This window comes from Zea mays, chromosome 1 (assembly GCF_902167145.1).
Source record: "Zea mays cultivar B73 chromosome 1, Zm-B73-REFERENCE-NAM-5.0, whole genome shotgun sequence".
Lineage (NCBI taxonomy): Eukaryota > Viridiplantae > Streptophyta > Magnoliopsida > Poales > Poaceae > Zea > Zea mays.
The window spans coordinates 296,268,042-296,286,011 of NC_050096.1; the positions used below are offsets into that span (position 1 = coordinate 296,268,042).

The 17,970-nt window shown below is 43.9% G+C and overlaps 1 protein-coding gene across 1 annotated transcript; it reads right to left on the reverse strand.

Moving 5' to 3' along the window:
* Positions 1-1,097: 1,097 nt before the first annotated feature.
* Positions 1,098-9,444, reverse strand: LOC100194043 (uncharacterized). Its single transcript, NM_001359381.1, has 6 exons — positions 8,944-9,444; positions 6,541-6,611; positions 4,912-5,693; positions 3,579-3,696; positions 1,570-2,183; positions 1,098-1,491 (listed from the first exon to the last, which is right to left on the reverse strand). The coding sequence occupies exons 1-6, from the start codon at positions 9,257-9,259 to the stop codon at positions 1,374-1,376; spliced, it is 2,019 nt and encodes a 672-aa protein (NP_001346310.1). The 5' UTR covers positions 9,260-9,444; the 3' UTR covers positions 1,098-1,373.
* Between the last annotated feature and the right edge of the window lie 8,526 nt (positions 9,445-17,970).

A 17,970-nucleotide genomic window follows, 5' to 3' on the forward strand; every position in this document is an offset into this window, starting at 1 on the left:
ATGTAGAAGTATATGTTAATACATAAAAATATTCTATACAAAGAAAGAGATGACATAAACCGAGAGCCAACTCTGAGTTTTGGAGGCCTAGGCCAATCTCAATGCTTGGACCCCTTAATTTATTTTTTCTTTTGTATCATTAATTAATAATTACAGTAAATTAGGGGGAAAATAAGAACATCAAAATAATGATAAATTATTATGAAATCCTCAAGTGTAGAGCATTTTAAATTACAATTATATTTAGCTCTAATGTCTCTCAAAATAAATGTTTTTGTCGATCATTTCTTGAAGCAAAATCTATAATAAATTATATAAAATCCTCAAGGGTAATATTTAGATCAACATTTTCTAATATATCCCTCTCAATAGATTATATAATTTTTCAATAACTTTAACTTTGAGAAACTCCTTTCAGCTAAGGCTACAGTCATATAAATAGTCAATAAAATTCGATATGTAATAGAGATATTTGGGTAGCAATCTGCAACTATAATAAATTGAAGAATCTCATGCATTGATATCAAATCGTTTGGCAAAGTTACTTGCAACACCTATAATTCACTGATAAAATCATTGATATCAACATCGATGAGGTATAATGAGAAGAAGTTTGCAAAAATAGCGCAACACTTCCACATATCATCTACTTTATGTTCTTTTGAGTTTAATAAGAAAGCAAATTGGTTTTCAAATACTTTAAATTGCTCGAATCGACATTCAATAAATTAATTGTCATATCAATCACGACAAAAAAAAAACTCCAAGTTGCCTTCAATTGCTCGACATTAAGTTTTTTTTCTGTTTTTCATCATTTAATTCCGTGGTACATAAACAAGGAGCTGGTTTATTTAAAATCCTGAGAACAAAATCAAAAGGCTTAAAATTAAGGATAAGGATAAAATCATAATAGAACCTAGAGGATGAGACGAAACACCAAATTCGTAAAATTTCCTTGGCCTAAGTCCAATCTAATATATTGATTTGAAGTGTCTTCATACTAAAAACTAACGGATGGTCCATCCAAGCCCAGGCCTGGCCTGAAAATGAAGAGCCAACGCACACTATGAACGTAATGGCCACAATTTCTTGGCATGAAATGAATGAGCTTTCTCTGGCAAACTTAAAATATGCACAGGTCTAATTATGTAGAGGACAGCGCACCCTTAATCCATGTACAGAATGTAAGGAAACTTGGAGCTATTATCAGTTCGTATTTGACATCAGTTTGTTTGAAGGCAGTGAATTAGCCAAATGCTTCACATTTACGATACACGGTTCGTCTTGCTGTTGTGCGCAATCAAACAGGCGAGACATGATGTTGGGGGGCAGGAAGGCAACAGACCGCAAAAGCTATCCTTTGCACACCGCAGCTACTTTGGAGAAGTGAGTTTGTTAGGGTCGTTATCGTGCTTCAGCGACGAGTCCCCGCTCACCAATTCATGGAAAGCTTCTACTTTGACAGGTGGCATTCGCATGCCATATGCACTCCTGCAATGGAAATCATGGGCTAAATCAGATGAAAATACAGGAGCAGTCAAAATAACGGTCTGGGCGGTTGATCTTTACATTGATGAGACTTGTTTGAACTGCTGTGCTAGTTGTGCATTCTGATTTCCTGACATGGTCATCTGCTGCTGTTGCTGCTGAAGTTGTTGCTGGTTTAGTTGCTGTTGCTGTTGCTGTTGAAGGTGCTGCTGCTGATTAATCTGCTGTAGTTGCTGCTGCTGTTGTTGCAATTGCTGTTGCTGAGTGAACTGCTGCTGCTGTTGTTGCAATTGCTGCTGCTGTTGCTGCAGTTGCTGCTGCTGCTGATTAAGCTGTTGTTGGTGTTGCTGCTGCTGGAGCTGTTGTTGCTGTTGCTGGAGCTGCTGCTGTTGAAGCTGTTGCTGCTGCTGATGCAATAGTTGCTGCTGCTGTCTTATATTAAATTGCTGTTGTCTAGTAAAAGACCCATATGGGACATCGATTTGAGAATCCATAGTATTCTCTACCTTCACATTCACCATAGGCTGGTTCTTGTCTGCCATAGTAAGAGGACCACGGGGGCTGCATAACTGGTTGCGCCTAAGCCACTGCTGCTGCTGCAGAAGCTGCTGCTGTTGTGGTGTCAAATTTTGAAGCTGCTGTTGTTGCTGTGGTGTCAAATTCTGAAGCATTTGCGGAGGAAACTGCCTTGGAAGCTGACAATTGTGGATATGCAGTGTTAAAACGAATGGGAGCAACATAAACAACATTATCATGCTCTCAAAGACATTTCAACAACTGGTTGTAGTCTCAAACACGAATGGCTATATTTATGCAGACAAGATATATTATTATCAATTTATCATGGCCAACAACAAAAAATTCAGGGAACAGTTGTTCCAAACTGCTTAGGTAGTTGAAACTCGAAAAAACTATGAAATATGAATTCCAAAGAATAAACATACTAGAAAAGTTTCTTATAGAGGTGCTGACTGACCAATTGCTGCTGTTAACTAGACTAGCTAGTTGCCCGTACATTTGTTACGATTTTTATAAATCATATAGATAGATCTTACTTAAACAAGATAATTATTCAAACACGATTATGTTTTTCCCTTGCTTCTCAAGGGCGCTGGTTCGAATCTCCCCACGCAGATTTTTCCACAAGGACGCGCGGGAGAGGAGAGAAAGGACGACACACGAAGAAATTCGTGCTTTAAAGGTGTAGCGATGTTCAAGACCAGAATGGTTTCATGGAACTCTACGATTCAGTGGGTAAACAAAACGTTAGCATGAAACCATTCTCTGTTAAAACTTCAATTGGGCAGTTGGTCCAAATGTATGGAATATCAAAATAAGCGTTAACTGAGAAAGGGTCCACAAATGGCAGTCCTCATTTTTAATACTCTCTTCCAAATTATAAGACGTTTTAGCATTTCTAGATGCATCCCTTTTACTACGTGTCTAGACATAGTGTATATCTAAGTGCATAACAAAAACTATGTATCTAGAAAAGCTAAAACGTATTGTAATTTGGAATTGAGGGAGTAGTTACCAGTGTTGTCACTCTTGCAGAGATTCATACGTTTCTTGCACTAAAGGGATCTATTCCAGATTCAGATTATTATTTGAAGAGAAAATGATAATATTGAAGACATCTGAGTACGGAGTGAACAAATCAGGCAGATTTAAGCTAATCCACTATGGCACTACCTGACTAGTTACTAAACAAAAATAGCAATGTCAACCAAGACCGTTAGTTTTCATTGGTAGGTGATAACCACCATATTACACTTGTGTTGGGGGTCCAAATAGGATCGAGAGTTTAAATAGAGTTCCTCTGAAATCCAGTTTGTAGAACGAGGGTATCTTGTCCTTGCCATCGATATTGACAACTAACCAATACCCACTCACATCAGTTGACTCAAGAGGCAGCCAGCCTAGATCACCAAAGGGCCTATTTATGGCTAAATCCACTCACGCTCGGTTACGGATAGATGCAGTATGAGCAAACAAAATTTTGAACTATTGGGACTACTCTTCTCAAGAAGAAAGTTACATATGCAATAGAAAAAAAATTAGTGAACATAAACCAAATTGCAAATGACTACCTGCTGTGCATGAATGGAAATTGCATTTTGTGTCTGAAGAACTTGTGCATCTTGATGAATAGGGTAGTTGGCCACTCTGTTCCCCATCTTTGTGATCTCCATCAAGGATCCAATGTTACTACATGTTACATAAAAAACACAATCAAGGTCCAATTTTAGTGTGTCTCTGCAATCATGACTAGTATAGAGTGAACCTACATCAAGATGTCCAGCTATGTCTGTCTGGTTATTTTAGCCTTTTGGAGTTAAGGTTCACTCTACGGCAAGGTAATATATTATGAGCCCAACCCATGAATGAACCAGTACATTAGCAGTGAAGAGCAAGAAGCTAGTACTAGGAAACACAGCACGAAGATAACCATATGAATCTCAAATTTGACAATACAGGTCCATATACCAGTCAGTTGTTTGGAATGTGACAGCGTGAATCTCTCCTCTGAAAGCTTACTGAAGAGGTGTTAAGATGCCATGGGAAATTTGGTCATATGGTCCTGTAAAATCAGTATGTGCAGGAATGACTAAATTGTGCCTGGACTCGGTTAAATGGGGATGGGCAAAATACAACAGTCCATTTTCCTTTCCTGTTTCTAAGTTCAACATGAATCGAATTAGATGGAACATAAGGCAAGGATATAAGGCTGTCTTCAACAACAATGCGGATGCGGTCGCGGATCCCACACATTTGCGAGACAGAGATCGTTGCGCAAAAGATGCCGTTTCCAGCAGACCGCAGATACCTTTGTGCATCTATTCAATATACACCTCGCGCACGAATAATCAAAGCCGTGGGTTCCACTGTGCGACGCTGAGATGTTCAGTTTTCTGCGATGGGTGCGAGCGCGCAAATATGCATGTCGCGAGTAAAGGCTGTGGATTTTGCGCAACCGCATGCGCGAGCTTCTGGACACGTGAACAGTAGTGATTTCTTACTCATTTTCCGCATCCGCGACCTGCTGGAGACAGCCTAACTCATAGCTACAGGAATATAACTTCTGGTGTGGAAATGCATCTGATTTCTCCAATTCAACTTCACCTTTTAGTTATACATAATGCTTACAATGTGTCAAATTAACCAAAAAAACTTATGATAGCTCTTTGCACTATTCTAGTTGCATCTATTAAAATCTATCTACAATGGACTGTGAATCTATCAAAATGGTTGAAACAGAAATCATATGGATCAGGGTATAAACTCTGATATGAATTATCAAGCCAGTTGTACAATATACCCTGTGAGTTCCCACCAGAAAGGTATAATCACCGAAAAGGACAACGAATACAAACGATATGGACAGATACACACTTATAGTAGTACATAATAGAATTGGCATACCTGTACCCAACAGTTTGTAGGAACATCTTAAGGAGTTCAATTGATGAAAATTGCTTCCTGTAGCTGTCAGTTAGAAGCTTCAAGTTGCGTCCCAATTTACATATGTGCTTAATTATTATTTCTGAAAGAACATCAATAGAGACCACAGTTCCACTTTCAAAGCCTGAATTTGCCAAGTAGCGAGCAACCAACTGTTTTGTCATGAGCAATGCTTGCTCTTGGCTTAAAGATTTCCCTTCTACTCTAGATCCATCTTTTCCTCTATATTTGTTTCCTGTCTTGTAATATTCAGGCACCATGCCAAACCTTTCAAGCATTGCAGTGTTGCGGCTAGATGGTGCTGGCAAATTATCAAGAACTCCATGAACTTCTATTTTGTTAGCCCTAGATATCCCACTTGTTTTAGGAATTGCGCTTTCTGGAACACAGTCAGATGGAAATCTAATTTCTGGAATTAATTCGTCTGTTGAATTGCTGAATTCCCCAGCATTCTTTGAGTGCAGGGAAGGGCCATTTTCCAATATGGGAGCAGATATGCTGGGATCATCCATAAACACAGCCCTCTTCCTTTTATGTACACTGCAAATCTTAAGATAGTCAGACATTCCCTCTGGTGTTCTCTTTGGTATTTCTTTGTCACCTGAGTGAAGCTTGCTGTGCCATATCCTGAATTTGTCAGCATATGGCTTGTACCATGTGTCAGGCAATTCTTCATACCGATTATGCCGTTGAGACAACATGGAACCATCCCTGCTTGGACTGAACGCAGTTCTAGAATGCACCTGAGCACATGGAGAGCCTTAAAGCATTAGAATATAGCAGATGAATTGATGTCATCTTTGGTTATCATGCCAGGATTGCAACTATGCCATATAACAACAGAATGCAAAACATGTAATGAACATTCAAAGACCACACTCAATGGTCAGGGATGTGATTCACTTGACTTAAGATGCATGGCATGAAATTAAAATTGACACGGTAACAACATACATTGGATTAACCAAGGAGACTGCAAGCTGTAAAAAGATAAGCTTCGACATTTCATTGCCCAATAAAGAACCTAGTTTTTTTATAAAGAACTACATTAATATGTCATAACCAGCCCAGCAGCAATGTCGTCCAGGAGTTTTTTCAGTTAACTGGTAGATTCATAATCTAGAAAAGGATTGATGACAATATCACCTCTGGGATGAAAATAATAAGTGAACCTACATCAATTGGTTGGCATGGAAGGTGCGGTCATGCATCCCAACCACCTAAGTTCGAGTCCTCTTCAACTCAAATTTGGGTGTCTATTTTCTTCTTAATGAAAAATGTCTAGTTCCACTTGGGTTGACCTCATTTTTAGAATAATGTGACAGAGATGTAACAGTTACAACAAATTCGCAATGAACATGTGACAGAGATGTTTATAACTACAAAATAATTTAGTCCAACTGAAATTAAATAAGACTACAAAGTGCAACATGCGCATATTGGACGTAGCTTGCACTGTTGCATAGAAGAAGCACATTACTAGGGAAATCAGGGACAAAAACACCAGGAAGTGTTAAAAACGAAGTTATTTTCATATACAGGAGCCGGTACTAACAAAAATAAACATGAAACGGAAAAGGGATAACATACTTGATGTTGAGTGTTGTCTTCCTGCTCATCTTCCAAAGAGAAATAAATATCATCTCCATGAAGTCGCAGATCTGAAAATAACATACCGGAAAATATCAATCAGTCGTTTGATTTAGAATCCATCTGTTTATTTCTCCAAATGACTTCATTTATGTTTACTACTGCACATGCAAGTTTCCAGCTTCCTAGAAAGAGGGCATCTATATTTGGTACTTATATAATTCTAATTCTAATTCTAATTAAACTAAATCGCCCAGGTAGGAAAATTTAGCATTAACACAAATCAAGACAAAAGTTCCAGAAGAGACTAAATTTCCCAGGTAGGTTGCATATAAATGATACTTTAAAAAATACGTCCAACATTTTATACATGAAGAACCTTGTACATTAAGTTATGTATATTAATCAATCTAAGTGCCATGTAAATCACATGCTAATTACTAGTGTTGTGGTGCTGCAGTACTGCAGTTAATAAAATATGTGAATCAATTATTAGAATTTAGAAGTCTTGCATCTTGCTGTTCAAATAGTATCCAACGACCAGGCAGTGTTATTAGAATGGGTGCCAAAGAATAGGAAAAAAAAAACATAGGCACAACACAATGCCTTACAGCCTTGCGTGAAACCTGACATTTATGAGATGACAGTAGAATGTTTACTAGCGCACATAAAATAGCATGCGTAGTCCAACTGTATTTCAGGCAAGAAGAAATTGCACAAATAGTAACAAAATGAAGGGAAAAATTAAAGGCAGCAGCTCCTGAGTAACATGAGGTTCAGTTTTAGGAAGGAGGAATAACTGTCTGAACCAAGGAGACCAGTATGTTCGACATGGTTATATGGGGTCCTGGAAGATTTGTTTGGTTCAAGCTAACTAGTGTGGTAGATGGCACCAGAGACTACACACTGAAGCCTAATTGGTTGAACATTACAAAACCTTTTTGCTTGAAAAGAATGTAGAATGGGAGAGGAGGGGAGGAAGAGAGCCCGTAGTTCATTTTTGGTCTTTGAAAAAAAAAACTTGGCCAGGGAGGGTAAGACCACCCTAGCGGTGCGGTATTATATTAATAGAAGGCCGCGGCAACGGTCCTGACCGAGAAACCCCCGAACCCTATCCTCCCATCACTAATGGGTCGGGTCAAGCTGCCCACTCTACAATGGTGCACAGCCAAGTTGTAACCCGAGAGCGGACGAGGAATATCGAGGAGATTTTTTCGTGCAGGGCCAAGGATCGAACCAATGACCTGCTGAAAGGGACCCTGCCGCCTTCACCACTAGGGTATTACCCCATCTGCATTTTGGACTGTGAAGCACAAGAGGGAAACAAGAGGTCAGGCTATGGAGATCATTGTTTCTTGTAATCATATGTTTATAGTTTCTGGAATCATGAATTACCACAAACTAATACAGGTCTGGCTATGAAACACTAAGTGTTTCTAAACCATTTAGCACCCAATTATTTTGAGCCATCGAACAAAGATTGAAAAGCTTTGGTTCACCTTAAACATCTAGACATTCTTCTTCCTCCTAGCTTTCCTTGTGTGCCAATGAACCAAACGATCATGTGACGCCATACTGCACACATCCTCCAATCCTCAGGCTGTGACGCATGCGCACAGGATAATAAGCCCCCGCACCACCCGACAGGCCTCCACCTCCCTCAGCCGGTGACCCTTGTCACCTTGCCAGCCCATCTGACGCCCACTACCACCACACCAGCATGCTTCCCCAGCCGTATCTCTAAGAGTGAGCATTGCAGCAATTCACCTGAGCCCAAACCACCAAAACCTGAACCCTAACTTGAATAGCACAGCACAGAAGCACCATGGCAGGAGAAGAAGGTCTACCATGTCAAAGAAGCGCCGCGTCTCTGGAGAACAAGTTGTCTCCAAGCTTATATTGCTGCACAGATTGGCAACACCCAAATGTGCAAGAGGCAGCTGAAACACTCAACTGAGCGTTAGGTCCCACCACCACCCAACTTTATATTCTAAAATGTTACGATTAAATGATGGAGGAAGGAATCATGTCCTGTCAAGCACTAGCGGATCCTTAACTAGGGAAAGAGATGCAGGTTTAATAAACGACAAGTATGAAACTACTAATTTCTTCACAGTAGCATTTTAAGCCACGATGACAACAAATCTCGGACACTATGACAGCAGCCTCAGTCGTGCCCGCGGTGGCCTACAATTTCACCCTCAGATTCGAACTGGCTGAGTCAAACTTACTTCAGCCGCCACCTAAGGAATACCTGGACGATTAGCCTAGAACAACATGCAGCTTACTCCTGAATTGAAACTGACCACAACATTCAAGCCCACAGGGATTGCAGAGCAACAGATCCCTAACACCTGTAGCGGAATGGCGGGACAACAGGCCGAGCGTGTTGGCTGCACTCACAGTTGGCGTTGATGGAATGGAGGCTGACAGGGGCCGCGCCGCGGGGGGGCAGGAGGAGCGCGGCCGAGGCCTTGTCGAAGAGGAGCGCGCGAACGCGGAGCTGGAGGAGGAGGAGCGGGCGCGGGGGCGGCGATGGGGAGGCGGCGGGGTAGAGGAAGGCGTCCCAGGTTGCTGGGGACGTGAGGTGCTGCGCGAGCGCGGCGTGCGCGGAATCGTCGCCCAGCCACTCGCGCCACGCGCCGCACGCCTCCAGCCGCCGCGCGAGCTCGTAGCCGCGCCCGTCCTCGCCCAGCAGCAGTGCGGCGGCCGCCGCCATCCGCGTGGCGATTGGGCCGCCTGTTCGACCGGTCCGCGCGCCGAAATCGGTGGGTTCTTCTGCGTCCGGACTCGTGTGTGATTGGAACTTGGATGCCGGAGAAGGAAGACGCGGTTGCGCAGTTCGTGGTCGCCTAGCTGCGAGTTTTCCTCGTTTTTTTTACAACTCCAATGGTTCTCTAAATAGACTTGCTAATTTTACTTAGTTGCTATTCAACTCTATTTACTCTCCACATTTAGCAACTCGGTAACAACTCACTAAATACAGTTGACGTCAATTTCTTCACACTAGCGTGATTATTTTTCCCTTTCCTACACAGTGAGGTAGCCAGGTATAGCATGCTCTTTTTTTACTTTCTAGCATAATGGAGTAGCTAGGTCAAACACGTATGACACTAGTTTCTCCTTTACCGTCGAACCCAACTTCCTCATAGTTTGCGTCACCGGACCACAACTCCTCCATAGTTCATATTGATCGGTCTTTTCTCTTCCGTCCTCACGTCCTCTGCTCTCAACCTTATTGTCAGGCAGATCTCATAAAGGCAGAGCCGCAAAAGCTAGATTCTAAACCCTAAACTACTTCCTAAATATGATCAATTATTGGAGACTAAATTATTTTTTACTTTCAATAGCTATTTAGCAACTTGCTAAAAATGATTTTAGCAAGGTATTTTTAGAGAACTATTGGAGTTGCTCTTAGGCTTGGTTCCATATGGCCCCGTTTGATTGAGCTTTTTTAACTTCTGGCCATCAAAAACTGTACGGATTGCTAAACATTCCAGCTTTTCAGACTGCTTCTATGAGAAATCGTTTTGGTAAAAACCGTCCAAAATTAACATGAACACAGAATCGGTCGAATCGTTGATAGTAGAAATCTATCACTTTCTAGATCCTGAACCCTGAAAGGGAAATGTGCCCTTGGGCCATTTCTAAGTATTTTGGTGATTTAGTGTCCAACACAAGTGCTTAAGTGTTAATCTATGCAAAGTGGTGGACAAAGTGCAAATCAAGTCAAAAGGTATGTTTCTAGACTTAGTACATTGTTTTTTTGGACTAATGTATTATGTCTAAGTGCTGGAAATAGGAGAAATCAAACTGGAAAAGAGATGGCTTTGTTCAGCCAAAGTCTGCTCAGTCTGGGTGCACCGGACAGTGTCCGGTGCGCCAGGCTGGCTCTGGCGAACTCGCTGCTCTCGGGACTTCATCGGCGGCGTACGACTAAAATTCACCGGACTGTCCGGTGGTGCACCGGACTGTCCGGTGAGCCAACAGTCGGTCGGGCCAACGGTCGGCCGCGGAATCCGCGCGCGACGCGTGGCAAGAGCCAACGGTCGGGAGGGGCACCGGACTGTCCGGTGTGCACCGGACTGTCCGGTGCGCCAACGGCTAGGAATCTGCAACGATCGGCTTCGCCAAATAAGGAAGGAGATCCGTACCGGACAGTGTCCGGTGGTGCACTGGACTGTCCGGTGCGCCAAGCGACAGAAGGCAAGAATTGCCTTCCTGGATTGCTCTCAACGGCTCCTAGCTGCCTTGGGGCTATAAAAGGGACTCCTAGGCGCATGGAGGAGCACACCAAGCATTCCTTGAGCATTGTTGATCACTCACACTTCATTCTTGCGCACTTGTTCGACATTCTTAGTGATTTGGGCTCCGTTCTAGTGTGAAACTCGTGATAGTCTCTTGAGCTCAAGTCTGGGTCTTGTGTGTGCGTATTTGCTGTGATCTTTGTGTCTTGTGTGAGTTGCTCATCCCTCCCTTACTCTATGCTTCTTTGTGAACATCTTTGTAAGGGCGAGAGACTCCAAGTTGTGGAGATTCCTCGCAAGCGGGATAAAGTAAAGCAAAGCAAAACACCGTGGTATTCAAGTAGGTCTTTGGACCACTTGAGAGGGGTTGATTGCAACCCTCGTCCGTTGGGACGCCACAACGTGGAGTAGGCAAGTGTTGGACTTGGCCGAACCACGAGATAAACCACTGTGTCTATCTGTGTTGATTTTCTTGTGGTTATTGTGTTTTGCTAAGACTCCTCTCTAGCCACCTGGCATTATTTGTGCTAACTGATAGTCGCCTTGAGGGGGGGTGAATAGGGCGAAACTGAAATTCTCAAAAATAATCACAACTACAAGTCGGGTTAGCGTTAGAAGTATAAACGAGTCCGCGAGAGAGGGAGCAAAACAAATCGCAAGCAAATGAAGAGTGTGACACGCGGATTTGTTTTACCGAGGTTCGGTTCTTGCAAACCTACTCCCCGTTGAGGAGGCCACAAAGGCCGGGTCTCTTTCAACCCTTCCCTCTCTCAAACGGTCCCTCGGACCGAGTGAGCTTCTCTTCTCAAATCACTTGGGAATCAAACTTCCCGCAAGGGCCACCACACAATTGGTGCCTCTTGCCTCAATTACAAGTGAGTGTTTGATCACAAGAAAGAATCAAGAAAGAAGGAAGCAATCCAAGCGCAAGAGCTCGAAAGAACACAAGCAAATCTCTCTCTCTAGTCACTAGGGCGTTGTGTGGAATATGGAGAGGATTTGATCTCTTTGGTGTGTCTAGAATTGAATGCTAGAGCTCTTGTAGTAGTTGGGAAGTGGAAAATTTGGATGCAATGAATGGTGGGGTGGTTGGGGTATTTATAGCCCCAACCACCAAAAGTGGCCGTTGGGAGGCTGTCTGTTCGATGGTGCACCGGACAGTCCGGTGCACACCGGACATGTCCGGTGCTCCCGCCACGTCATCACTGCCGTTGGATTCTGACCGTTGTAGCTTCTGACTTGTGGGCCCGCCTGGATGTCCGGTGCACACCGGACATGCACTGTTCCTTGTCCGGTGCGCCAGTATGGGCGCGCCTGACTTCTGCGCGCTTCTGGCGCGCATTGAATGCGCCTGCAGGTGACCGTTGCCGCGAAGTATCCGTTGCTCCGGAGTTGCACCGGACAGTCCGGTGCACACCAGACATGTCCGGTGAATTATAGCGGACTAGCCGTTGGAGATTCCCGAAGCTGGCGAGTTCCTGAGGCCGCTCTTCCTTGGCGCACCGGACACTGTCCGGTGTACACCGGACAGTCCGGTGAATTATAGCGCGAGTGCCTCTGGAAATTCCCGAAGGTGGCGAGTTCGAGTTGGAGTCCTCTGGTGCACCGGACATGTCCGGTGGTGCACCGGACACTGTCCGGTGGCACACCGGACAGTCCGGTGTGCCAGACCAGAGGTGCCTTCGGTTGGCCCTTTGCTCTTTTGTTGAACCCAACTCTTGGTCTTTTTATTGGCTAAGTGTGAACCTTTTGCACCTGTATAACTTATACACTAGAACAAACTAGTTAGTCCAATTATTTGTGTTGGGCAATTCAACCACCAAAATTATTTAGGAACTAGGTGTAAGCCTAATTCCCTTTCAATCTCCCCCTTTTTGGTGATTGATGCCAACACAAACCAAAGCAAGTATAGAGATGCATAATTGAACTAGTTTGCATAATGTAAGTGCAAAGGTTGCTTGGAATTGAGCCAACATAAATACTTACAAGATATGCATGGATTGTTTCTTTCATTTTTAACATTTTGGACCACGCTTGCACCACATGTTTTGTTTTTGCAAACTCTTTTGTAAATCCTTTTCAAAGTTCTTTTGCAAATAGTCAAGGGTAAATGAGTAAGATTTTGCAAAGCATTTTCAAGATTTGAAATTTTCTCCCCCTGTTTCAAATGCTTTTTCCTTTGACTAAACAAAACTCCCCTAAACGAGATCCTCCTCTTAGTGTTCAAGAGGGTTTTGATATATCATTTTTGAAATACTACTTTCTCCCCCTTTTGAACACAAAGGGATACCAATTGAAAAATTATTCTTTGAAAAACTAAGTTTTTGAAATTGGTGGTGGTGCGGTCCTTTTGCTTTGGGCTCATACTCTCTCCCCCTTTGGCATGAATCGCCAAAAACGGAATCATTAGAGCCCTCGAAGTAATTTCTTCCCCTTTGGTCATAAACAAATGAGTTAAGATTATACCAAAGATGAAGTCCTTTTGCTCTCTCCCCCAAAGATGGAGAGTGGCTTGGAGCGACGGCGAAGGATGAGTTACGGAGTGGAAGCCTTTGTCTTTGCCGAAGACTCCAATTCCCTTTCAATATACCTATGACTTGGTTTGAAATAGACTTGAAAACACATTAGTCATAGCATATAAAAGAGATATGATCAAAAGTATATAAATGAGCTATGTGTGCAATCTAGCAAAAGAAGTTGCGTGAATCAAGAATATTGAGCTCATGCCTAAGTTTGGTAAAAGTTTGTTCATCAAGAGGCTTGGTAAAGATATCGGCTAATTGATCTTTAGTGTTAATGTAAGAAATCTCGATATCCCCCTTTTGTTGGTGATCCCTAAGAAAATGATACCGGATGGCTATGTGTTTAGTGCGGCTATGCTCGACAGGATTGTCGGCCATTTTGATTGCACTCTCATTATCACACAGCAAAGGGACTTTGGTTAATTTGTAACCGTAGTCCCGCAGGGTTTGCCTCATCCAAAGCAATTGCGCGCAACAGTGGCCTGCGGCAATGTACTCGGCTTCGGCGGTGGAAAGAGCGACCGAATTTTGCTTCTTTGAAGCCCAAGACACCAAGGATCTCCCCAAGAACTGGCAAGTCCCCGATGTGCTCTTCCTATTAATATTACACCCCGTCCAATCGGCATCCGAATAACCAATCAAATCAAATGTGGATCCCCTAGGGTACCAAAGCCCAAACTTAGGAGTATAAGCCAAATATCTCAAGATTCGTTTTACGACCGTAAGGTGGGATTCCTTAGGGTCGGATTGGAATCTTGCACACATGCAAACGGAAAGCATAATATCCGGTCGAGATGCACATAAATAGAGTAGAGAACCTATCATCGACCGGTATACCTTTTGATCCACGGACTTACCTCCCGTGTCGAGGTCGAGATGCCCATTGGTTCCCATGGGTGTCTTGATGGGCTTGGCATCCTTCATCCCAAACTTGCTTAGAATATCTTGAGTATACTTCGTTTGGCTTAGGAAGGTGCCCTCTTGGAGTTGCTTCACTTGAAAGCCTAAGAAATACTTCAACTCCCCCATCATAGACATCTCGAACTTTTGTGTCATGATCCTACTAAATTCCTCACATGTAGATTCGTTAGTAGACCCAAATATAATATCATCAACATAAATTTGGCATACAAACAAATCATTTGCAAGAGTTTTAGTGAACAAAGTAGGATCAGCCTTTCCGACTTTGAAGCCATTTGCAATAAGGAAATCTCTAAGGCATTCATACCATGCTCTTGGGGCTTGCTTAAGCCCATAAAGCGCCTTAGAGAGCTTATAGACATGGTTAGGATACTCACTGTCTTCAAAGCCGGGAGGTTGCTCAACGTAGACCTCTTCCTTGATTGGTCCGTTGAGGAAGGCACTTTTCACGTCCATTTGATAAAGCTTAAAGCCATGGTAAGTAGCATAGGCTAATAATATGCGAATTGACTCAAGCCTAGCTACGGGTGCATAGGTTTCACCGAAATCCAAACCTTCGACTTGGGAGTATCCCTTGGCCACAAGTCGAGCTTTGTTCCTTGTCACCACACCATGCTCGTCTTGTTTGTTGCGGAAGACCCATTTGGTTCCTACAACATTTTGATTAGGACGTGGAACTAAATGCCATACCTCATTCCTCGTGAAGTTGTTGAGCTCCTCTTGCATCGCCACCACCCAATCCGAATCTTGAAGTGCTTCCTCTACCCTGTGTGGCTCAATAGAGGAAACAAAAGAGTAATGCTCACAAAAATGTGCAACACGAGATCTAGTGGTTACCCCCTTATGAATGTCGCCGAGGATGGTGTCGACGGGGTGATCTCGTTGAATTGCTTGGTGGACTCTTGGGTGTGGCGACCTTGGTTCTTGCTCATCCTCCTTTTCTTGATTATTTGCATCTCCCCCTTGATCATTGCCATCATCTTGAGGTGGCTCATCTTCTTGATCTTGCCCTTCATCAACTTGAGCCTCATCCTCACTTTGAGTTGGTGGAGATGCTTGCGTGGAGGAGGACGGTTGATCTTGTGCATTTGGAGGCTCTTCGGATTCCTTAGGACACACATCCCCAATGGACATGTTCCTTAGCGCGATGCACGGAGCCTCTTCAATACCTATCTCATCAAGATCAACTTGCTCTACTTGAGAGCCGTTAGTCTCATCAAACACAACGTCACAAGAAACTTCAACTTGTCCAGAGGACTTGTTAAAGACTCTATATGCCCTTGTGTTTGAATCATATCCTAGCAAAAAGCCTTCTACAGTCTTAGGAGCAAATTTAGATTTTCTACCTCTTTTAACAAGAATAAAGCATTTGCTACCAAAGACTCTAAAATATGAAATGTTGGGCTTTTTACCGGTTAGGAGTTCATAGGATGTCTTTTTGAGGATTCGGTGAAGATATAACCGGTTGATGGCGTAGCAGGCGGTGTTGACTGCCTCGGCCCAAAACCGATCCGAAGTCTTGTACTCATCAAGCATGGTCCTTGCCATGTCCAATAGAGTTCGATTCTTCCTCTCCACTACACCATTTTGTTGTGGGGTGTAGGGAGAAGAGAACTCATGCTTGATGCCCTCCTCCTCAAGAAAGCCTTCGATTTGAGAGTTCTTGAACTCCGTCCCGTTGTTGCTTCTTATTTTCTTGATCCTTAAGCCGAACTCATTTTGAGCCCGTCTCAAGAATCCCTTTAAGGTCTCTTGGGTTTGAGATTTTTCCTGCAAAAAGAATACCCAAGTGAAGCGAGAATAATCATCCACAATAACTAGACAGTACTTACTCCCACCGATGCTTATGTAAGCGATCGGGCCGAATAGATCCATGTGTAGGAGCTCCAGTGCCCTGTCACTAGTCATGATGTTCTTGTGTGGATGATGAGTGCCAACTTGCTTCCCGGCCTGGCATGCGCTACAAATCCTGTCTTTCTCAAAATGAACATTGGTTAATCCTAAAATGTGTTCCCCCTTTAGAAGCTTATGAAGATTCTTCATCCCAACATGGGCTAGTCGGCGGTGCCAGAGCCAACCCATGTTAGTCTTAGCAATTAAGCATGTGTCGAGTTCAGCTCTATCAAAATCTACTAAGTATAGCTGACCCTCTAACACACCCTTAAATGCTATTGAATCATCACTTCTTCTAAAGACAGTGACACCTACATTAGTAAAGAGACAGTTGTAGCCCATTTGACATAATTGTGAAACGGAAAGCAAATTGTAATCTAAAGAATCTACAAGAAAAACATTGGAAATAGAATGGTCAGGAGATATAGCAATTTTACCAAGACCTTTGACCAAACCTTGATTTCCATCCCCGAATGTGATAGCTCGTTGGGAATCTTGGTTTTTCTCGTAGGAGGAGAACATCTTCTTCTCCCCTGTCATGTGGTTTGTGCACCCGCTGTCGAGTATCCAACTTGAGCCCCCGGATGCATAAACCTACAAAACAAGTTTAGTTCTTGACTTTAGGTACCCAAATGGTTTTGGGTCCTTTGGCATTAGACACAAGAACTTTGGGTACCCAAACACAAGTCTTTGACCCCTTGTGCTTGCCCCCAACATATTTGGCAACTATTTTGCCGGATTTGTTAGTCAAAACATAAGATGCATCAAAAGTTTTAAAAGAAATATTATGATCATTTGATGCATTAGGAATTTTCTTTCTAGGCAACTTGGCACGGGTTGGTTGCCTAGAGCTAGATGTCTCACCCTTAAACATAAAAGCATGATTAGGGCCAGAGTGAGACTTCCTAGAATGAATTTTCCTAATTTTGCTCTCAGGATAACCGGCAGGGTATAAAATGTAACCCTCGTTATTGTTGGGGCGAAGGCAAAGACGCCACCCTTCGCTCGAGGCCTTCGCTGCAGCCGCTGGTTCGACGGAGACAAAGCGGGCAGGGACACCCTTCGCAGGACTCGGCACTTTGACGAAGGCCTGCGGCGACGTCCTGCCACGGCGCGTCCTCGTTCAGTCCCAAGGCCCACGTGTGATCTGGCCCATTGTAACGGGCCCCGCGTGGCCGCCTCTGTATTACGGGCCTAACTTGTAAAGGAATACTTGTAATTACGGTTTGTAACCCTACTTTATGGGAATATTCTGGGGATAAAATAGGTGTCTGAGGGCACATGCGTCCTTAACACAAGACGCTGGGCACTCAGATACCTATAAATACCCCCGCACAGTGCCCGTGAGAGGCTAGATCAACAGAGCTATTGCCCCCGTGCACGTAACCCTGTTGTCACCACTGTTCACCCTTGTTGGCCTTCTTGCTGCTGAGAGCGAGTTCCAACATTTGACGCCCACCGTTCGTGCTACGACAAAACCACCCGCGATGGCACCCAAGAGAGCTAACCCCAAGGCTGACGAGGCTGCGAAGGCAGCACTGCTGGCCGCAAGAAAGGGCAAGGCCCTCGTCCTCACCCAATCCACCCACCAAGAGCCCACTGAAGACAATGTTCCCCACACCGGCGAAGACGACACCTTCCGCACCTGCGGAACCGAAGGACAGTCACAGCCGCCCCCAGGCTTCGCCCCACTGGAAGGCGCGGACCTCACCGAGGACGGTGAGGTCCTCGGCGTCTCAACAGAAGAACAGCTGCAGCTGCGCGCCCTGCGCCTCAGGAACCGCAATCTCCAGAGGCAGAAAGAGATACTGGAGGCCAAGCGCCAGCTGTGTCCGCATTAGCCAAAG